This window comes from Electrona antarctica, assembly GCF_951216825.1.
Source record: "Electrona antarctica genome assembly, chromosome: 14".
Classification (NCBI taxonomy): domain Eukaryota; kingdom Metazoa; phylum Chordata; class Actinopteri; order Myctophiformes; family Myctophidae; genus Electrona; species Electrona antarctica.
This window is the reverse complement of record NC_136795.1, coordinates 27,865,190-27,888,986: the sequence shown is the minus strand read 5'-3', so window position 1 is coordinate 27,888,986 and position 23,797 is coordinate 27,865,190. Positions and strand designations below refer to the sequence as shown.

At 47.7% G+C, this 23,797-nt stretch overlaps 1 protein-coding gene across 1 annotated transcript in view; it reads left to right on the top strand.

Annotated features, from left to right (window-relative positions):
• Positions 1-18,813: 18,813 nt before the first annotated feature.
• LOC306937310 (protein sidekick-2-like) overlaps positions 18,814-23,797 on the top strand; it is a gene marked incomplete at its 3' end in the record, with an annotated part of 81,935 nt that continues 76,951 nt past the window's right edge. The window contains exons 1-3 of the mRNA XM_079520981.1: positions 18,814-18,968; positions 22,631-22,737; positions 23,493-23,640. Coding sequence (XP_079377107.1) covers positions 18,832-18,968; positions 22,631-22,737; positions 23,493-23,640 — 392 coding nt within the window. The 5' untranslated portion in view covers positions 18,814-18,831. The remainder of the gene's footprint in view (positions 18,969-22,630; positions 22,738-23,492; positions 23,641-23,797) is intronic.

Below are 23,797 nucleotides of genomic sequence, written 5' to 3'. Positions count from 1 at the left end.
TCACTCTTTTTTTTTACACTGGTGCGGTGGTGGGAACATTTCAATAACACTGCACTCTGAATACATTAACCAGGGAGAGAGGATGGTCTTCCCATTTTAAATTTATGTAATTTCTAACGATAACCTCCAGGATATACCTGACATTGTGTGAGGCGTAAAAGTGCTGTGCCTGTAATTCTTTTCTTTTTTTTTTAATACATAAAGAGCTCTTGCATATTTATAAGACCGTGTCAAAAAATAGAGCTAACCTTGGTTTTTGCTTTTGCAAATTCGAACCTGGTTTACACCTTCGCCTTTTTTTCTCTTGCACCTCCAGTTCTCTTGCATGCGAAATGGGGTTGTCGGGGGGTTGAGCGTGTTATAATGCTGGAATCCAGAAACAGGACGGGAGTTGAATTCCCTCTGCCACATCATTAACAGCAACATGCGGAGATCCAGTCGGAGTTAACAAATGTAATTAGCATCACTTCGTCAGCATCAGATCGGATAAAAGACTCAGATTACTGCCGCAGGCTGTGGTTTTATTTGCAACCGTGTTATGATGATGATGACTATCGATCAGGAGGTGTTATTTCCTTATAGCTATACTATAAAGGATATACAGCACACACACACACACACACGCACACGCACACACACACACACACACACACACACACACACACACACACACACACACACACACACACACACACACACACACACACATACACAATGCAGGTACAGGTACAGTACAGTACAGGTGCATCTAAAAATATATATATATCGTGGAAAAGTTCATTTTCTTCCATATATTTATAATTCAGAAATGACTTGTCGACCATCTGAAAAGTATGTTAATTTATGCACTGCAATACGTGGTCTGGGCTACTTTTAAATTATTAATGGGGCGTGGCATGGAGGTTATAAGCCTGTGGCACTGTTGAGGTGTTATGGAAGCCCAGATTTGCTTTGATAGCAGCATTAAACTCATTTGTATTGTTGAATCTAGTGTCTCACACCTTCCTCTTGACAATAAAACATAGATTATCTGTGGGGTTTAGGTCAGGCCAGTTGGCTGGTCAATTAAGCACAGTAATACCATGGTCAGTAATTACTAGTAGTTTTGGCTCTGTGGGCACTGGCAGGTGCCAAATCGAGCTGGAAAGGAAAATCAGCATCTCCATAAAGCTTGTCAACATACTGAAGCACAAAGTGCTCTAAAATATCCTAGTATTCACTGACAGTGCAGTCAGACAATGCAGATAACATGGCCCCAAGTCATTACTGTTTTATCAATCATAGAGTCAACACAACCATTTATTAGGGTATTTTTCAGCACTGTGTGCTTCCGTATGTTGACAAGCTTTAAGAATAGTGTGCTTCCGTATGTTGACAAGCTTTAAGAATATACAGAGTTCCTTTTCCAGCGGCACTTGGCATTGGCACCATGGTATTACTGTTGGCTTCTGCGCAATTAATCTAGAATATGAATGTTTTGCATTTTGAATTATATTACGGAAGAAAATGAACTTTTCCATGATTTTTTTTTTTTTTAGATGCACCTGTATGTATGCATATGCAATTATGTATGCAATATGCATGTATACTATACATGCATTCACAAACATTTTCAAACATTACGGACCCTCAGACTGATATTTATTTGGTCATACAGACTGCAATTTTAGAATATTTTGTAGCAGGGACCCCGAAAAGAAAATATTTGTCAAGATTTTTAATCTAAAAGCTCAGATCTATAAGCTGTAGAAATGTTCCTCATTTTTCTGCGGACTCCCTGGAACCTGCTTAACACCTGGGGGTCCCCAGACCCCACTTTGAGAGTCATTGTAGACACGGTTATTACTAACATAAACTTCCCACATTTCACACAAAAATGTGACAGATAAAAAACACATCTAAGCAGGTTTTGTTTCCTTGAACTGAGAACAGAGAGCCTATAACAAACGTAGTGCAAAGTAAACATTGCACTCACTTGGTTTCTTCTCTCTACAAGCCAAGGCCTTCATTACCTCAGCCAATAGAGATGTACAATACACAAACGAAATGGAAGTATTGTATACAGTTTTCTTAGTCTTCTCGGCTTCTACTGTCAGAAACAGCTGTAGCCACTTTTCCAATGAATAGACCTCAGCGTTACGCACGATGTTCACAGAGTTGACGTCAGCTCCAATTTATGGACGCCCCAGGTTAACAACTCACACGTCCCTGTCGCCAGACATCATAAGACGATCATGTCTAGTGATCAGTAACAATTAACATCTCTGAACCAGGACCTCTTGCTCTGTTTGAGAGTGCTGTGCCTCTCTCCCACAGCCACACTGTATCTGATAATTGAGACGGGAGATGGTGGGAAGTCGTGTAAGAATGAAGCCAAATGCACACGCTCATTAGCATAATGTCAGGGCATTCATTCAGATCTGTGTCTGCCTGATGGCATAGCGCTGGCTGCCTGAGACCCGTCTGTCTGCTGGAGCAGCAGCTAGGGCCAGTCTGCCTCTGTTGCAGGAGCAGACAGCCAGGAGTCTGGCTGGCTGGGTCCGAGTCCAAGGATCTAGCCTGCTGGGATTGGATGAGGTGTGTGTGACTGGCAGCATTGCCGCTCCATCCGTAGGAAGTGCTTTTGGATGAGTATGGGAGAGGCGAGGGGAGGGGAGGGGTGGGTTGGTCTTGCCATGACACCATCGCAGTGTTGGACTTGCTGTACTAGTGGGGATGATGGGAGAAAATTGTGGTCAAAAGGTCCCACTGTAATGTGCTGGTGAGAGGCAGTGATGTGACAAGCTACAATTATGTCAGCTCTCGCACTCCAGAGGTCTCCACTGGGGACAGTCTCCTGTCCTCATGCCATTGGCTGGCCAGGCCTACACTGTCCAAATTGCCCGGCATACTTCCGTCCTACGGATCGAAAACTTTTAGTTTTTTACAACACAGTCTGCACAGCGCACACCCTTCAGGCATTCTCATTTGTCACCCGTAATGCGTCCACGTGGAACATCAGCTGACATGCACATGTAATCGAATGCCGTGTGACATATTGTCGTTGTCAGAGCAGGCTCTCTCCGAGTATAGAAATCCTTATCCCTGAATGGGTGATGCATTAGCTGTAGTGGAGGTTTTTGTCACCTGTGAAATAGATAAATAAGGCATGGTCCGCCCTGTTTTCTACCCCTCTCCAGGCTCTGAGGAAGTTAGCCAATAGCCAGGCAGGTACGGAAGCAGACAGACAGACAGACAGACAGACAGACAGACAGACAGACAGACAGACAGACAGACAGACAGACAGACAGACAGACAGACAGACAGACAGACAGACAGACAGACAGACAGACAGACAGACAGACAGACAGACAGACAGAGAAACACAGGCAAGTCTTGTAAATGTAATGGAGGGAGATAATAATTCTTTTCTCTGTCAGCCGCTCTCTGCCATTAGCATTTGCTGCCAGCTCCTGCCACTCACTGCTTGGCGCGCCGTGCGCACTCTGCCACTGATAGGAATCACAATCAGCACCCATTCCACGCACATATTACAATGGTAGGAACGGTGATACCTTGCACCCTGCAAAACACTATTAGCATGCCGGGTGCTATCTCACCAACTCAGGGATTCAAAGGCAGGGGGAGAATTGGAAGGATGAGACATGGCAGTTTGAGTCCATGCATTTTGCGGCTGATAATGTTTCGGTGTCCATATCTTAAAGACATTTACACACAGACAACCATCCTAGTCTCTGTCTCTCTCTCTCTCTCTCTCTCTCTCTCTCTCTCTCTCTCTCTCTCTCTTTCTGATGGATAAAGGCAAACACAGAGTACAGACGGCGTTTCACAAGAGCTAAGATATCCATGCAACAATCGTACGCAGGCTCCACCTCAGACAATACCATAACACTGTCTATATGTTAATGGCGGGTATAAGGGAAGTGCAAGACTCGGCCTGGTGACTAGCAATTATACAGCCACATCTGATGGCCGCAGCCTTCATCCAGCTTCCTCAAAGGTCTGGGCAGCACTCACTCTATCCACAGCGTTGCAGGTGCGTCTGATAATCAGCATCCCCCATCTCAATGCGTGTGAAATAATGTTTCCCCTGCCATACCATCTACTAATTAGGATCTAATTATCCCGGCTAGTGTAAACAATTGCAGCAGATGGCACAGCACGCAGTATTAACTCTAATGACCTGGGGCCCTGTGGAATTCACATTTCAGCGAGTTTGTTTATTTTTCTCCATTAGTCGTTGCCCTACTTTCTAAATTCACTTAGGCCTGCTTCCTGCCTTTGAGAAAGTGCTGCCCGCCTCCCATTCCCAAAGCTGCCTTTCTTTGTTTTCCCGCGTCTCTCTCCCACATACTATCATTTATCTGCTTGATGTTTCCTTTTGTCGTTCAAAACCGTTGTGTCAGATAGGCCTCGAAATAATCCTTGTGCCTACTTTCACCCTCAACCCATGCCTACCCCCCTTCCCCCTCTCCCTGGTGTGGAAAGAGGAAAGGAGGAAGTTATAGAGCGACTGTGTGATCCGCCACGCAAAACATAATGTCTCCCGCCAGAGCGCAGAAGCTGCCTCACACACCTGGGAAATAATTTTATGAAGTCAGTCACACACAGTCATTTTCACTCTACCTTTACTTCTCCCTATAGCTGACTTCTTAAGACAAGGCAATTCCACATATCCTGTCCTCTGGGTGGGCGGGCAGAAGAGCTGTCACGACTGGCTCCGAGGACATGTGCCTTATTCGCATGCCACAAAGTGAGACGCAGTCAAATAATTCCCGCAGCGTGTTAACGAGGCTGCTTTGTCTCCTGCCGAGCTGCAGGTATATGGAGCTCCGGTCGTGCCTATATGTACCTATCTAGCGCGCACAAACCGGACGGGGCTGAGCTGGCTGGAGACAGGAGACTGCGTACAGGGCTTGTAATAGCGGCTGCGGGCGTGCAAGGCTTTCATTAATTGATGCTGGGCCTTGTGCCTGTGCTCCTCTGCGCACCGTGTTCTCTGCCAGGAGCTGGACTTGCTAATTAAGCTCCTGGATATCACAGACATGTCCCTGGGTAGGGGCGCTAGTATACGCCGGTTGTGACTTGGAAATGTAAGTGAAAGAGAGGTGGTGGGGGCATGGAGACCGAAGGAAGGGAGAGAATGGTTCGGGGGTTTACCGGCAGACCATGAAAAGAGAGAGAGAGAGAGGGGGTGGGGGGGGGGGGGGGGGGGGGGGGGGGGGGGGGGTGTAGGGGGGGGGGGTGGGGGGGGGGGGGGGGGGGGGGGGGGGGGGGTGTACTGGGCGAGATCAAGGCCTCCGAGGGAAAGACACTGTCAGAGCACACAAGGAGAGAAGAAGAAAACAGACTGTGAGACTTGGAAACTTCAACACACTGGGGAGAGAGAGAGAGAGAGAGAGAGAGAGAGAGAGAGAGAGAGAGAGAGAGAGAGAGAGAGAGAGAGAGAGAGAGAGTCTCACACACTGAGAGAGAGAGTCTCAGACAGGCAGAACACGGCAGCGAGGAAGAGGAAGAAAACAGAGGGAGCCACACAGTGGAATAATTCTAAGCTTCGGACGCTGTGTGTGTGTGTGTGTGTGTGTGTGTGTGTGTGTGTGTGTGTGTGTGTGTGTGTGTGTGTGTGTGTGTGTGTGTGTGTGTGTGTGTGTGTGTGTGTGTGTGTGTGTGTGTGTGTGTGTGTGTGTGTGTGTGTGTGTGTGTGTGTGTGTGTGTGTGTGAGTGAGTGAGTAAGTCTTGGAGACCGTGTCTAGATAATTCAATGCGCCGGCCATTGACTGGCCACTCCGTCTTCACTCCTAATTAAATCTTCATTTGTTGGCTGGATTCTGCTGCCTCTAATTGTCTTGCCGTTGCATCTCACACACACGTATGTACACACACACACACACACACACACACACACACACACACACACACACACACACACACACACACACACACACACACACACACACACACACACGCACGCACAGATGTGTGCACAACATGCAAACACACAGAGACGCGGAGAGGCCCGCGCAGCCAGTGGGATCCAAGGCGCGCCACCGCGCTACATTACACCTCAATTAATCGCATCAATTACACATCAATTAACCCGTGGCGATGCGTTTACACAGCTGTGTGCGGCATTTCATCAGCAGCAACCTGAGAGCTCGCTGTTTTGGCGCCGACATCAAAGCCGGCGCGTCGGCAGCAGGAGTGCTGTGTCAGGCGGCAGAAAAAAATCCATACGCCCGATTCAGCCTCGCCCTCGGAAAAAAGACGTAATGCGCGGCTGACTGCCCAGGAGCCATTTTGTTCGACACAGTACTCGGCCCGTGAAGTCTATATGGCCATGCACCAAAGTGACACCGGCTGGGTTGTGTGTCGTTGTCTCTCCTCAATGGCCCGGGAACATGATTTAGGGAGCCTAAATGGGGCGGACGACTAACAGGACAGTAGGGGCTGTGATGGGGCTCCATAGCCTTCCCACGCGGCATGCAGATGCCAATCCATGGGCCATTACTCTAAATGAATGCAGGAGGAGAGGGAGACTCCTCTGTCTCCCCCAGCCTGTCTCACATACCTGGACTCCTTGTTTAGCTCCTTAATGGGCCCCTTCACCTTGCAGCCTGGTGGCCGAGGGCAGCTGTCCCCTTGCACATACCACACCACCAAGGCACCAACACACACACACACACACACACACACACACACACACACACACACACACACACACACACACACACACACACACACACACACACACACACACACACACACACACACACCTTTCTCATCCTCTCAAAACTGCCTCTCCATCATCCCTTCCTTCTCTCCCTCTTTCTCATTGCGTATGCCTCGCTCATAATATATCTCTTCATCACTCTCTCTCTCTCCCCCTCCTCGCTCCTCCCTTCCGTAGCGGGCTCACCTAGCTGATGGAGTGTAAATCGGCAGGGTGCCTGTTGTCACGGTGACAACAGCTGGTGACAGAGTGACAGATCGGCATGACCTTCAGGGGGTGTGTTGGGGGGTGTTTTTATGGGTGGGTGTGAATGTTTGCACCCGCATGTGTTTTTTATGTGGAAGGGTGTGTGTGTGTGTGTGTGTGTGTGTGTGTGTGTGTGTGTGTGTGTGTGTGTGTGTGTGTGTGTGTGTGTGTGTGTGTGTGTGTGTGCGTGTGCGCTATATGTTTGTTTTTTATGTGCTCTTGTGTTAAAGCTCCTGTCTGTGCCGTCCCACACAATCTCACCTGAATCCACAGAGGATCCACAGCAAAGAAGCACGAGGATAAAACTATTGTGTATGCGTATTTCTGTGTGTGTATGTACAGTACGTGTGTTGTTTACGTGATCTATGCATCTGTGCACCTCTGTCTTCGTTTATGTATTGTGTTTGTGCGTGCGTGCGTGCGTGCGTGCGTGCGTGCGTGCGTGCGTGCGTGCGTGCGTGCGTGCGTGCGTGCGTGCGTGCGTGCTTGCGTGCTTGCATGGATGCGCGCGTGCGTGTTCATACTTCATATGTACAGATTGTAACCCCTGCCATATGCGGGTGGAGCCGAGGTGGTGCCTGGCACTCCTCACTTAAAAAGCTCTTTACCGCCTCTCTACGCCCCAAACCACTTCTTTTTACTGTCCCATTACTGGGCCAAGGTCACTGCCATGACTGTTGCATAACCCCCATCAGAGACGCTAATATGAGCCATCTCGCATGTTAAAGACCAAGGAGAGAGTAAACCACGGCACTAAATCCTCCCAGGTGACACAATACACCATGAGTCAGATGTTGGATGTCATTTTGCGTGCGTGCGTGCGTGCGTGCGTGCGTGCGTGCGTGCGTGCGTGCGTGCGTGCGTGCGTGCGTGCGCGCGTGCGTGCGCGTGTGTGTGTGCGCGCGTGTGTGTGTGTGTACGCGCGCTCGTCGCATTTGAGAATTATGTGTGCATAAGTGGATGTGTATATGCACTCCTCACTCCACACAGTGTGTGCGTGTGTGCGTGTGTGCGTGCGTGCATGTGTGCGTGCGTGCGTGCGTGCGTGCGTGCGTGCGTGCGTGCGTGCGTGTGTGCGTGCGTGCGTGCGTGCCAGGGCTCCAGACTAAGGGGGTCCCTACGTACCGGGGACTATAAAATATCTATTTGGGACATAAATTGATCTCAGCCGGGACGGTTTCAGGACTAGAGGAGTTTTTGCACTGAAAATGTGCGTATCGTGCACACCTACGGGCAGCATAAGACTAGCAGCGCTGCATAAATGTTGCAGCGGCACCGGCAACACTTCAGCCACAAACTATTCCTGCAAACTATTACTGCAGAGAGAAACCCGCAAAACAGGCGCAGCAGTCTGTACCCGCATGTAGCAGTCTGTACCCTCTGTACCCTCATGTAGCAGTCTGTACCCTCATGTAGCAGTCTGTACCCTCATGCAGCAGTCTGTACCCTCATGTAGCAGTCTGTACCCTCATGTAGCAGTCTGTACCCTCATGTAGCAGTCAGTCTGTACCCTCATGTAGCAGTCTGTACCCTCATGTAACAGTCTGTACCATCATGTAGCAGTCTGTACCCTCATGTAGCAGTCTGTACCCTCATGTAGCAGTCTGTACCCTCATGTAGCAGTCTGTACCCTCTGTACCCTCATGTAGCAGTCTGTACCCTCTGTACCCTCATGTAGCAGTCTGTACCCTCATGTAGCAGTCTGTACCCTCATGTAGCAGTCAGTCTGTACCCTCATGTAGCAGTCTGTACCCTCATGTAGCAGTCTGTACCCTCATGTAGCAGTCTGTACCCTCATGTAGCAGTCTGTACCCTCATGTAGCAGTCTGTACCATCATGTAGCAGTCTGTACCCTCATGTAGCAGTCTGTAGCCCTCATGTAGCAGTCTGTACCCTCATGTAGCAGTCAGTCTGTACCCTCATGTAGCAGTCTGTACCCTCATGTAGCAGTCAGTCTGTACCCTCATGTAGCAGTCTGTACCCTCATGTAGCAGTCTGTACCCTCATGTAGCAGTCTGTACCCTCATGTAGCAGTCTGTACCCTCATGTAGCAGTCTGTACCCTCATGTAGCAGTCTGTACCCTCATGTAGCAGTCTGTACCCTCTGTACCCTCATGTAGCAGTCTGTACCCTCTGTACCCTCATGTAGCAGTCTGTACCCTCATGTAGCAGTCTGTACCCTTATGTAGCAGTCAGTCTGTACCCTCATGTAGCAGTCTGTACCCTCATGTAGCAGTCTGTACCCTCATGTAGCAGTCTGTACCCTCATGTAGCAGTCTGTACCCTCATGTAGCAGTCTGTACCCTCATGTAGCAGTCTGTACCATCATGTAGCAGTCTGTACCATCATGTAGCAGTCTGTACCCTCATGTAGCAGTCTGTACCATCATGTAGCAGTCTGTACCCTCATGTAGCAGTCTGTACCCTCATGTAGCAGTCTGTACCCTCATGTAGCAGTCAGTCTGTACCCTCATGTAGCAGTCTGTACCCTCATGTAGCAGTCTGTACCCTCATGTAGCAGTCTGTACCCTCATGTAGCAGTCCGCACCCTCATGTAGCAGTCTGTACCCTCATGTAGCAGTCAGTCTGTACCCTCATGTAGCAGCAGCAGTCTGTACCCTCATGTAGCAGTCAGTCTGTACCCTCATGTAGCAGTCAGTCTGTACCCTCATGTAGCAGTCAGTCTGTACCCTCATGTAGCAGTCAGTCTGTACCCTCATGTAGCAATCTGTACCCTCATGTAGCAGTCTGTACCCTCATGTAGCAGTCTGTACCCTCATGTAGCAGTCTGTACCCTCATGTAGCAGTCAGTCTGTACCCTCATGTAGCAGCAGCAGTCTGTACCCTCATGTAGCAGTCTGTACCCTCATGTAGCAGTCTGTCTGTACCCTCATGTAGCAGTCAGTCTGTACCCTCATGTAGCAGTCTGTACCCTCATGTAGCAGTCTGTACCCTCATGTAGCAGTCTGTACCCTCATGTAGCAGTCTGTACCCTCATGTAGCAGTCAGTCTGTACCCTCATGTAGCAGCAGCAGTCTGTACCCTCATGTAGCAGTCTGTACCCTCATGTAGCAGTCTGTACCCTCATGTAGCAGTCTGTACCCTCATGTAGCAGTCAGTCTGTACCCTCATGTAGCAGCAGTCAGTCTGTACCCTCATGTAGCAGTCAGTCTGTACCCTCATGTAGCAGTCAGTCTGTACCCTCATGTAGCAGTCAGTCTGTACCCTCATGTAGCAGTCTGTACCCTCATGTAGCAGTCTGTACCCTCATGTAGCAGTCTGTACCCTCATGTAGCAGTCAGTCTGTACCCTCATGTAGCAGCAGCAGTCTGTACCCTCATGTAGCAGTCTGTACCCTCATGTAGCAGTCTGTACCCTCATGTAGCAGTCTGTACCCTCATGTAGCAGTCAGAAAGATGCTGCGTTATTTGAACGAAGAACAGGCAGACAGACCATTCACATATAGCGATCCCTGCAGCACAAGGAGATGGATGTACCCCTCCCTTTTCCACATAAAAAAATCAGACCCATCTGAAGTGAGTGGTACTGTACTGTACTGTACTGTACTGTACTGTACTGTACTGTGAACAAACGCTATAACGCTATTTTCGTGCTCGGACAAAGGGACACAGGAACAGACCCAGCCACACACATAGCTGTCTATAGGAGTGGTTGCACCACTCAAAAACCTTCATATGATAACAGCCAAAAGTTAATATATGTAAGGGAACTGTCGGAAATTAATACTGTACATGAAACAGTGGCTCTCAACAGCCTGTGGACGGTGGATGGAACAATGTGCTGGATGCATCCTGCTATTGGTAAAAGATAAATGGTGCAAAGATAATTAAGATCCATAACAAAATATCACACACCTAACACCGGAAGTGTTACCATAACACCCCACACTGACAACTTCGACCCGCAAGTGAGAAGATCACAGTGGGCAAGTTGAGGCTGTTCATTGATCAGCCTTGTGTCTGAGCCTGAGTTTTCAGTGCCACACACGCAGACCTAAAGCTTTTACCTACTAATTACCTAAATATTCTGTATTGTGACTGTGCTTTAACTCAAATATTAACTTAGAACACATGGATTTATTTATTTTTATTCAGATTTTCATTACTTTGCACATATTCACAAATGCAACTGGCAACTCCTCCAAAGATTTTGGTTACCCCTCTGGGGCTGATCTAAAGATTCTAAGAAGGCATTTACTTCAAGGAGTAATGTATCTATCAAGGATTATTATGATACCTTGATACCTATTTTGATTCCTTGCCACTTTCAAAAGCAATGCTGGAAGTCTTTAAATAACTGTTATATGTTCTGCCCTCACATTAGTGTGAATGGTTAGAATGACATCAACATTAAAAAGAAAAAGAAATCTGGACTGTATTCACTTTGGGAAGGTTCAAATTGTATTTTAGGACGGTTCCAGGATGTTGGTGAAAAACTTTAGTCTGGAGCCCTGGTGCGTGCGTGCGTGCGTGCGTATATCAGGCGACAATTGGAGACAAAATGTGTTTTGAACTCCGACTGTGTCCCTGACACTCAGTGACACCAACGTGCATCATGTAGGAGGTTGCCACCATTGTGCCGAGGACTTGCCACCTCGGCCGCGGTTACGCTCGCTCAAACAAAGCCACCCGAGGATTAAGCAGAGGGTGAGGAAACGCTTGCCGTTGTTTTGGCGGAGTGGAACCGAGGGAAGGAGGCACGTACAAAAACACATAAACAAAAGCGAGTGAACGAATACGTGACAAATGCTCAATGCGAACCTGTGATTCCATGCCAGCGTGGCACGCTGGGATGCACAAAGGGCCATGCTTCATGGAGCCAGGATGGTGCCTGCGGCCTTTGTCTCACATGCCATTAAAATGCAGTGTACGCAGCAGAGGACCTGACTGGATCGCTGCCACCCGTGCAGCGCCAGGTTGGAATAAGGTGTTTTTATTTTGTCTGTGCTGAATGGGCCATAGTGTTGCAGCCTCGCCCATGCAGGCAGGCAGGGAGGGGGTGTCACTATACACGTTTGAAAGCCTTCCTGGTGTGCCCACGTCTCTACCCTTTTCTTGTCGAGCCTGGACCTACGTATAGTGGTCGGCCAGCTTTGATCTGCTTTTCGCCCCCACTCCACCGCGGGACACCACCGGTCCAGAAGGACTGCCCTCTGGCTTTCCATCTGGAGTCAGAAAACTTGTGTCTGCCCGGGCCCGTTTCCCCGGCCTATACTCCATTCCTGTCCCTGCGAAACACCTCACGGCGAAGCACCTCTCTCTTTGAACACCTGTCTCTCACCGCCTCTGCCTCTACCCCTGACACTGTCATACAACCTGTCAGCATTGCCTTCAAAAGGGGGCATTCAGTGCAGTCTAAATGAACCAATCAGATGGAAACATGTCCTTCTGCAGTCCTGAATTATAGTGCGCACACACCCCTCTGTCTACGTGCGGCACACGCGTGCATTTGTGAGTGCTTGCGCGCGCATGTGTGTGTGTGTGTGTGTGTGTGTGTGTGTGTGTGTGTGTGTGTGTGTGTGTGTGTGTGTGTGTGTGTGTGTGTGTGTGTGTGTGTGTGGGCGTGTTGTTTACTGTTCAGGAAGGCTGTTCTGGCCCAGCCTATATGGATGCAGAATTTGCTGCTGCTGCTCTGAAAGGACACGACACCTGACTTCAGACAAATTATAGAGTGGCACAGGGATGATGACACACACCTGGCAGGCAATCACACCTACCTGACAAAAACATATAGTGCTGTACGGCGTGGGGTGCAAAGTGCAACCCCTCCCCACAGTGCAGCGCTGGACTGAGCAGAACATAATGCGGCGGGTGAACGTGGCTGGTGGCCAGTGGTGGGTGCTGTGCAGAACTAATGTACACTTGGATAATACTCACATGCTCACACAAAGAACTGCTATCACAACCTCCACCCTTAAAGGACCACTTCACCACTTTTCAATCTGCAGTATCTTCATATAATTGGCCCTCACTAATGTTCATGATAATTCATGAAATAGCACCTTTTTTTTCCTACTCTGTCTGTGTCTCATAAGAGTGCTGTGGACAGTTCAGAAACCCGTCTTTGCAGACGTCGTTAGGCTGATTATTTTTAAACAAGATTTTTTTTTCCTTTTAAATATATATTTAGATTTTTATTATCGTGAGAACGATGGCTTCATCATCATCGCATTGCAACTTTTCAGGAATAGAAAGCCTGCAGTTTCTATTAGCTTGGATTCCCCATCGATGATGTCACTGGAAGACGGGTTTCTGAACTGTTATATGAAGATAGGTTGAAAAGTGGTGAAGTTGTCCTTTATGACTTGAATTAACACTGAGCGTCTTACAGTAAGCCCTGTCACGGCTTCTTGTGACCCTGGAATCCCTGTGAGGAGATCAAAGGTGCATCGGCATTGATGAAGGATAGAATAGTAGGGGGGGTTGGGTTGGGGGGAGTTGAGGGGGTCAGAACAGGGCTTCTCTGTGGGAGAACTCATTAGATGGAAGCCCTGAGAATTGGCCCTTTCTCCCCTTCAACAGAGCTGTGTCCCCAGGAACCTTTAGGGATCAAGGGCCATTTACAATCCCAGAGTACCTGTGCAGAGAGTCTGATCGGGTCAGTTGTGCACAGCTTGAATCTAGGCTGTTTCTCTCCTTTTGGATTTAGTAGCAAGGGAGTAAATAAATTGCCTTCCCCCCAGATAATCCCACTCTTTTGTCGATCATTTCCTGCCTCTTCTTTCAGGCTGGCTTACGTGCAGACAGTACCCGCTTTAACCACGTATTCCGTGGTGATGTGCGAAAATAGACGATCGAAGATTTTGGAAAATTTTCACTTATGGTATGCCCAAACTAGGTTTTAAATTGTTCATGGAATTGCCACAGAATCGCTCAAGAATCAAGAGGGGTTTATTTGTCATTCACTCATGGTACAAGCAGAGAAATGTCGGTGTGGCATGCTCCACAAGACTGCTCCGCAATTGCCATATAGCGAAGCAACGCTTTTCATTGTGAGTGGTACTCAGCCTGACAGGTGTAATGGCACAGATTGCACAGAGTATACAGTGTACCCATCCTCCACTTCTGCACTTGCATGTTGGTAACTTTTCTGAGTTCGCTTTTTTGTCATTTGATGGATTTGTCAGCGTGGGCCTCACGCCTGGCCTGGTCTCTAATGGCAGCTTCAAGGCTTGTTGACGTGACGGGGACGGAGGGGTCTCTAATGGTGGCTTGTCGACGTGACGCTGTATCGCTAAGTGCTTGTAGCCACCATGCTTCTGAGCTAGGTGGGGGTGCGTGGGGTAGTGGTTTACAAGTGTGTGTGTTTAGTTTTGAGCGTGTGTGTGTGTGTGCGTGTGCGTGTGCGTGTGTGTGTGTGTGTGTGTGTGTGTGTGTGTGTGTGTGTGTGTGCGTGTGTGTGTGTGTGTGTGTGTGTGAGTGTGTGTGTGTGTGTGTGTGTGTGTGTGTGTGAGTGTGTGTGTGTATGTGTGTGTGTGTGTGTGTGTGTGTGTGTGTGTGTGTGTGTGTGTGTGTGTGTGTGTGTGTGTGTGTGTGTGTGTGTGTGTGTGTGTGTGTCTCTCTACTGTACTGTATGTGTATGTCGAGCGGGTGCATTTACCGGCGAGATGGAATTACAGCAAAGCCATTTCTCCGGCATCTATAGTGCTCATGGGAGAATGAGGACGGTCACTCCATTTGGGCTCAGACGGGGATCAGTTTCAAGGTCCTACCGGGTCGGGCAGTGAGTGTTTGTGTTGGAGAGGTTCATGCAGGGGTGACAGTCTGAGAGAGAAACGGATTAACCAAGCACTGGACCGCGGACTGCCTCTGACATGGCATGCCACTAGTGGTGTCACCATCAGCACAGATCGGAAACGTAGAACACAAGTGATGAGATAGATTTTTTCTCTGTGTTTGATTTGCCACCCATCTCACGAGTGATGTGTGTGGGTAGTAGCGGGGAAACCCACACCCTTAGGCATTGTTGCCAAAGTGTGTGTGTGTTCATGTGTGAATGTGAGTGTCTTTTTGACAATCAAAATGTCCTCACATGGACAATTACAGAAAATGACATTCAGGTCATTTAGCTGACTTCACTTTTCAAGTGCTTGTTGTAGGGTTGGGATTTAAATTGAGTCTTATGGGTTGCCTACAATTTACAATTTAGCAAGCGCTCATAATCCAGAGCTATTTTACAGTAAGCAAGGACAACACAAGGTAATTCATCAAATACATAGAACTAGTTATCTACTGTAGGATCATAAGTAAACCAAGAACGACCTGGCATCTGTATACATAACATGCTATCTAAATTACATTTTGAATGTTTGCATGAGCCTGCAAGGTCGTCGAGGCTAGGGCAATTGTTACGGCAAGTGCTATGGGCTAAGGTGGAGTCTGAAGAGGTGAGTCTTGTCTTCAGATTCAGATTTCGTCGGAAGGCGGCGGAAGACAAAAGCCTGGATCAGCATCACCGCTGATAAATGATAACTTTCTGTAAACAGTTGGCGATGTAGTCTATTGCGTGTTGATAATAGGTGGATATATACCAGGCAGGTTGTATAAAAAAGAGAGGGTCCAGGCAGTGTCCTTTCTGAGTTTATTTCAAGAACACCAAAAAGCATGCCAAATCATGATGACCAACAGAACACGAGGTGCTTATTATATTCACATGCACTAAATGCATGTGAACCATGTGTGTGTGTGTGCATGTGAGTGTGTGTATGTGCCCGTGAGTGAGTGAATGAGTGAGAGTGTGTATGTGTGTGTGTGGGTGAATACTGAAAATGTGTGTGTGTGAGTTTCTCGCCTATATGGTGTGTGTGTGAATAATCCAGGAGTTGCACCACTCAGTTCACACTGGTGTGATTTTTTAATACGTGTGACCTTTGGAATGTGGGTGGTAAACCACGGTTAAACATTTATGAGTGGGTATAAGGCCTAAAAGATGTAATGTAACATACATTTAGGTCTATATCAAATTCAGTTTTCTTCTCTTTGAATTATTTTTTTATTAGGTATTGTAAAATAATTATGTACGAATAACGATGATAGATTATATTAAAGTGATTTATATTCATTTTTTTTTAAATATTTGACTTAATTTCGGTTAATTAGTGTAAACGTTTAGTAACACACATCCCTAAGGGGTTCACACAATTATTCAAAGATGTCCTTGAACATTATCTCCTGTCAGCAACAAAGTGCACAAAATAAACAGCATCTCTCTGTACAAAATAAACAGCATCTCTCTCTCATTGCCACTCTCCTCGCCTCCGTGGTGTTCAACAGTGCCTTTCAGCTGTTTCCAATATTATTATTAATCACAATGATGTTGATAGCTGAATAAAATGTAGGTGGTCTTTTTAAGCAGAACATTGCTCAGTCTTCATACTACATGCTCAGCATAGGTCTCTCATCGCCTCTTCTGCAGCTTGTCAGTGTCGTGATGAAACTCCACCTCCCCAGCTTCCTCATTGTGGCATTTTGTTCTTCACTATATGTCACTATGTTAATTGTATGGATTTCTGTGTATATGTTATACCTGTGTCTATCTTAAAGGTATATTCAGTGATTTCACTTAATTCAAATATCACTTATTTTTTCTTATTTTTTGGATAATCCTCCCTACTATAAAGTGTGCTGACCATATAAGGAGTTCCTCCCTGTCCCCAGTGAGCCCCTGGGGTAAAAAAACCCTAGTTTCGGTTTGGGCTTTGGGTGGCAAAGCCTTCATCCAATCAGGATGAGAGGGGCCTTCCTCCAATCATGATCGAGTGGGGCGGGCCTTGGTGCACGTGCTGTTGGTCTGTTGTACTTCCCTCACTGTAAAGCGTGTGCATGAGCACATCTTGTTACCAGAGTGGACCAGGGTTTTTTCCAAATCACCCAAATCACTGAATGCTCCTTTAAGTTAAAGCCTTTGAAGGTTATGTCCATGTAATAACTCTGTATCTTAGGCTCTGCTTCGGCGTTGTTCGTGATCTCAGATTCTGTGTCATGCTCGCACAGATTAATCCACAGGTGCATATAGTCACACCGCCAAACTTTATGCAATATCATTGCAATAAATCTTGAGCAAAGCGTCTGACTGAAATGTATCTGCCATTTCTGACCACAAAAACGATTTAAAATGTTCAATTCTTTCCATGTTCTGCCTCCCAGCACAGCAAATTGGTTGGTGACCCCGGGCACTCGCCGATGCAATATGTGCATAATCGGATTGTCGCAGATGATTCATTATTTCTTTGAACCTCGATGATGAGTCTCTCAGCAATGTCATCTGCCACGTTGGACGATAGTGAGTGATGTCTCGAACGTGACGCCCTGTAAATTCAGATGGATTTTGATTGGCTGTCAGTGTTGATCAGATCGCTCCGAAAATGATCCCAACGATATCGCTACTCACTGTCGCTGTAGCCGTGGTCTATGCTCTGACATACTTGAGTTAGTATGATTTATATAAAACATGCGTGCGTGCGTGCGTGCGTGCGTGCGTGCGTGCGTGCGTGCGTGCGTGCGTGCGTGCGTGCGTGCGTATGCGTGCTTGCGTGCTTGTGTGCATACTTGGAATTGTGATTTTAATGAACAGTTTCAATCAGGCCCTATACCTATTGTACTATTAGTCCCCGATATCCCCGTCCATTCACCTACTACTTCCAGAACAGCAATACAATACCCTGTTCATTGGCAGTGTAAATCTCCAGTGTGTGCACGTGAGTGTCGGTGTGCACCGCGTGGAGAGATGCTCCAGTAATCAGCCGTGGGAGTGAGTCAGACAGCGGGGTGTTATGCAGGAACCAGGCGTGCAGTGCACTGGGGACCTTGGGGGGGCTTACTGCAAGCTATTAATACAGACTTTAATTAGCCCAGCGCCACAAACAGTGGCACAATCGGCTCAGTGTCGCCCGTGGCTGGTGAGTCAGACAGATCAATAGGTCTGATCATGCCTTTTTCATCACCTCAAATGAAAGCACTTTGTCTCCGAGGCCCGAGCCCGAGCTCTTGCATGTCACCTCACAGGCACGGTGCGCCGCGCCGGCTGCGTGCACCGTTGCAGATGGGGACCTGTATAATCGGGGCTGCGTTGGGGAGTCATAAAGATAAATGAAGGAAGGCATAGAGCATAGCTCATCCTGTCATGAGGGGGTTTAGGGGCCAGAAAACTTTGTGTTTTCTAAAAGCAGTGTCACCCCCACCCCACCCCCCTCAATCCCCATACTCACGGTCCCCTTTTTTCTGTTGTTGTATGGTTAGTCTCTAGGTATCTGCTTTGCGTTGTGTTTGTCCTTGTGTCTCTCTCTCTCCCGATGCTGCTGTGGATACATTGTCCTTGTGTCTCTCTCTCTCCCGATGCTGCTGTGGATACATTGTGTCTCTCTCTCTCCCGATGCTGCTGTGGATACATTGTGTCTCTCTCTCTCCAGATGCTGCTGTGTCTCTCTCTCTCTCTCTTAGACCTCTTGGATAGCACAAATTGTTCTTCTGCCACTTTGAATGCAATATGGAGGGGGGGGGGGGGGGGGGTGGGGTGGACGACACTTTTGCCGTATTAACTTACATTGCTAGATTTTAGCAGAGTTTTCTGTTGACCTTCAAGTTCCCAATCAGTGCCAAAGAAAAATGGAAATTGCTTTTTTCGTTTGTATTTTTACCCGCTCTTTTGAATTGCCGGACTTGTGTAGGTTGTCAGCTCACAGCAACCACTAAACCTTCCCCCATGCATCCTTTTCCCACCACTCTCTCTCTCTCTCTCTCTCTCTCTCTCTCTCTCTCTCTCTCTCTCTCTCCCTTTGCCCCCCACCTACCTTATCTCTCTCTCTCACCAGTGGATGATGTCGCGCCCTACTTTAAGATGGAGCCCGTTCAGACCCAGGTGCACCTGGGGGGGAACCGGCTGGTCCTGACCTGCATGGCCGAGGGCAGCTGGCCGCTGGAGTTCAAATGGATCTACAACGGCACCGAGCTGACCCGCTTCTCCCTGGAGTACAGGTGAGAGAGAGACACCGCTTCACAACCCAGTCACACACACACGGCCTAGAAGCCAACCCTCCCCCTGGACATCACTCACTCCTTTCTTCATCAACTGTAATTAGGCCGCTACACACACCGGGAAATTTCCATGCCATTTAAATGTAACTAATAACTCATTTTCTCATTTTTATTCATATTCCAGACTCATTTTTTATGGATTTATTCAAGACCGATTTGGCTACGTATCTCCCCTGAGACATAACATCTTGTGTTCGGGGGATTGTCAGATTCATTTACGATTTGTACTCCACATTGTTGTATTCAGCACACAGATGGTGCGAGCCGAGAAAAGAGACCCTTTTATGTTGTTGGTGCTACATGCTCTTAGTCACCTATAATTTCTTCACAACTCTGCAGATGTTTATCTGCACCTCCATCCCCCCACACACACATTTGATGAGATTTTCGCGTTTTTCCACATCTTTCTGAATGACGTCCGCCTGCTAAAGACAGAAATTGGAAGGCATATTTTGTTGTTTTGAGAGAGCACTATTGTTGCATTGAGAAGCCAATATTCCCTTTTTTCCGCGTCAGCCATTACAGTGTGGGTGGGTAAGTGTGCTCTGCCAACAATAAGATGTTTTGCTGACCATGAACTTCAAGAAAAGCTTTTTTTTTGCACATGCTACAGCTTCCACCAATACAATATCAAGAATTCTCCCCAATAGCACTCAATTGCAAAACCAAAACTCCAGCCTTTGTTCCCTCAGCTTGTGTGTGCGTGTGTGCATGCTTGCATGTGTGCGTGTGTGGTTGTGTGTGTGTGCGTGCGTATAATATGATATACACTATATATACTGTAGTCTATATACAGTAGTGTGTGTGTGTGTGTGTGTGTGTGTGTGTGTGTGTGTGTGTGTGTGTGTGTGTGTGTGTGTGTGTGTGTGTGTGTGTGTGTGTGTGTGTGTGTGTGTGTGTGTGTAGTTGGTTGCCCAGAACTGCCAATCTAACCGATATGTCCATATATGCCCATGCCGATATGTATATATGGGCATGTCATAGTTGTCAGGGATATCCATATAAGGACTGTGGCCATCATTTCTCAATAGAGTGTATATTCTGCCTTAATTTTGAGCGTGGGTTTTGGTGTAGGACAATGTCAACATGGCATTTATCATGTTATCCTATACAGCCAATAGCGTAAATTAAATAACACAGCCTTAAATATTATTGAAGAGCCCCGATTTGACGACATGAACAACCGGAATACGACCAAACATCGTGTAGAGAGCCAATAAGAAAACGTTTTCCCCGCTCGCCTCGCTGCCTGTTATGTCTGCGCAGCCCCAGACCACAGAAAATCTACTGAATGTTAAAAGTTCAGTTTTTTTGGGTGCAATTGAGCTCAGAAAACCTAAATAAAATAAGAAAATCACAACAGTGTGAAGTGAGTGGTGCAACTCCGTGTGGGGGTCCCCGGGGGGTCCCCGGAAGTTCAAGACCCACAGGACCACGGCCAGGGTGCCGGCCCGGTTCCGGCAAGCCGCCCCACGTCCGAAACGGTAGATAAATGAGAGAGTTACCATGTGGGGGTCTCCGGGGGGGTTTCAAGACCCACATGAACGCGCCCAGGGGGCCGTGCCGAATCCAGCGAGCCGCCCCATGTCCGAAATGGTTGAGAAATGACTACTGTACTGTACTGTCACTGTACAGTACTGGCACACCCGAAATCATCATATATACAGTTAATATGTGCGTGTGTGTTTGTGTGTGTGTTAGGTTGCGCACAGGTGGTGAAAAACAGCCATGCTGTTTTCGTGCTCAGACCCAGGCACCCACCCACACACAGCTCCATTAGGGAGTGGTTGCACCACTCAAAAATTACAAAAACTTTTCTTTTATGTCACAATCCCTTAAAAAGTTGTCAATAATCTGTGAAGTGTCTATTGTCATTTGGTGTACCAGTTATGATTTTAGTGTCTCTATAAAACGATATCAAGCGAGAAGCAAACGTCAGACCGCAACGGGTGCACAGAACTTCATTCTCCATGTCATGAAGATATTCCAGCTGAGCATTTATTAGTATTATAGCTATACAGTACATAATAGTATTAGTGAATAGAGTGAATAGATATGTTTAGATGCCTGTCAAATGGTCAGACAGGAAAACGGGTGTAGACAACTCCTACACTAGCTGCCGTGCCGAACAGACGTGAGCTTTGGCGTCAGGTAGAATGTTAAATGCCGATAAATTGCAGTGATCTCGCCGAACGCCCATTATTGGGTCTACACCACGTGTGTGTGTGTGTGTGTGTGTGTGTGTGTGTGTGTGTGTGTGTGTGTGTGTGTGTGCGTGCGTGCGTGCGTGCGTGCGTGCGTGCGTGCGTGCGTGCGTGCGTGCGTGCGTGCGTGCGTGCGTGCGTGCGTGTGTGCGTGCGTGAGCGAGACAGAGAGGGTGTGTTTCTGCATGCCTGCATGCATGCATGTGTGAGGTACCTTTAGTGTCACTGTTCACGGTTGCTCTCCTGAATGAAACACAGGCCCTGTCTGACTGTGACTGTGACCCTCTCTGTTCATACTGACAGCCTACACATGAACAAACACCCTCAGGTGTCAGTGGCTGATGGCTATCTGGCTAACCTCCTCCATGCAGCTTCCCCCTCCCTCCTCACTCTCTGTCTGTCTGTCTGTCTGTCTGTCTGTCTGTCTGTCTGTCTGTCTGTCTGTCTGTCTGTCTGTCTGTCTGTCTGTCTGTCTGTCTGTCTGTCTGTCTGTCTCTGTTTGTCTGTCTCTGTTTGTCTGTCTCTGTTTGTCTGTTTGTCTGTTTCTCTCTGTGACCACCCCCATTTCCAAATCTCCTGTTGTCACTCACCCTCCTTCTCTCTCTCTTGTTCTCTATGTATATGTCTCGGTCTCTCTCTCCCTATCTCTCTGTCTTCCTCTCTCTCCACCTCTCTTCAGCAGTCTGCTGTGCTCTCTCTCTCTCTCCCACGTGTCCTCTGGGTCTGCCTCATAGACCAGCAGCCTCTCTGCTTGTTATTCTCCACCAGCCCTGATCAAAGAGGCAAACTGGAATCCATTTAGCCAAGGAATCAGTGCATATACCACCACCCCCATCCCCCGAGTAGCGGTGCAGGGCGAACATGGCAGGGACGGACTCAAAACTTCTAAGTGGCTTTATTGAGCCGACCAATTAAAGGGGACCCAGTGTTGGGCTTATCAAGATGGTATTTACCTTGCTTGCACATCCGGGGAAGAGTGACTGCGTCATGGCAATGCCAGAATAATATGTCAGATGTGTTCATATTTGATTTGATAGATTGACAGATGGGCTTTTCGCATCTTTACTGATCTCTCTATAATGACTTTAGTAATCTATGCTTGCATATTTACTGATCACTATGTTAGGTCTTCACTGGATCTGTGAATGATGTTCTGTTTTATTAACCCTTTCCAGTTTTCCCTTCTCATCCGCCACCACATCAGCACTAAGACCATCGTTCATCCACCTTAGATGCACTCGTTGCAATGAGACGTCACGCAATACATGAGTGGAATTCCATTTTGCACCTGTGTGTGTGTATGTGTGTGTGTGTGTGTGTGTGCGTGCGTGCGTGCGTGCGTGCGTGCGTGCGTGCGTGCGTGCGTGCGTGCGTGCGTGCGTGCGTGTCTCCAATTAGGTACCTGATTCCCTCCCTGGACAGATCGCACGCCGGCCACTACCGTTGCATCGTCAGGAACCGCGTGGGCGCTATAATGCAGTGCAGTACAGAAGTGCAGGTGGCCTGTGAGTGCACTTATCTTCCCATTTTCAGAACATATATGTGAACCCCGACTATAAATGAGTTAGGAGTCCGAGTGTAGGGTGTTTGTGAATGGAGTTGTTGTGAAAGTACGCGGGAGGGTGTTGTGAAAGGACGGAGGATGTTTGTGTGAAAGGCCCCGTCGTCTTGTGCTAGGATGAGTCATTCCGACTAAAGGAGCTTAGCTAATGTAAGGTGCAGAACAAAGAGAAAGACTCTGCCGCCAGCATTCATTCAAACATCCGCTCTTCCAATACTAATATCGCTCTCTCATTCTCTTTTTTTTTAGGGGTGCTAGCTGCTCCTATATACAGCTTTTGTCCCCACACATCTCAATATTTGCCATTGACAATGGAAGGAGAAATTAGGTCAAATGTCCGACAAATATGACCAAAATGTTGTCCCAATTTACAATTTTACAATTTAGGCATTTAGCAGACGCTCTTAATCCAGAGCGACTTACATTAAGAACAAAAAGCATGGCAATATCACATACATAAAAAAAGTAGTTATCATGAAACATGCGTAAGCTAAGAACATAACCACACGACAACCAAACATTAGCACCCGTTGCTTAAAGAAACATTATGTTGTAATTGATGTTGTAAGATGATAAGAGCGCCCCTCACTTCACACGGGTGTGATTTTTTGTTTACATTTCTCTCTCTCTCTCTCTCTCTCTCTCCCTCCCTCCCTCTTGCACACTCTCTTGCCTTTCTTTTCCTTCCTTTCTCTCTAGATATGGGTGGCTTTGTGGAGGCAGAGCGGTCACAAACTGTCTCTCAGGGCGAGGGGGCTCTCATCCACGCTCCACGAATCCACAGCTTCCCCAGACCACAGATCACGTGGTTCAGAGATGGCCGGAAGATTCCCTCCAGCAGCCGCATGTAAATCCCAGACCCTTATTACACGTATTCTTATGCTGAATGTGTGTATACTGTGTAGTGTGCGTGGCATGCACTTTCCCCATGTGTCTCAACGTGCATTCATTCTCACACGCCTCTCTACAAGAATATAAGGCCAAAACAGAACCAGAACACATTT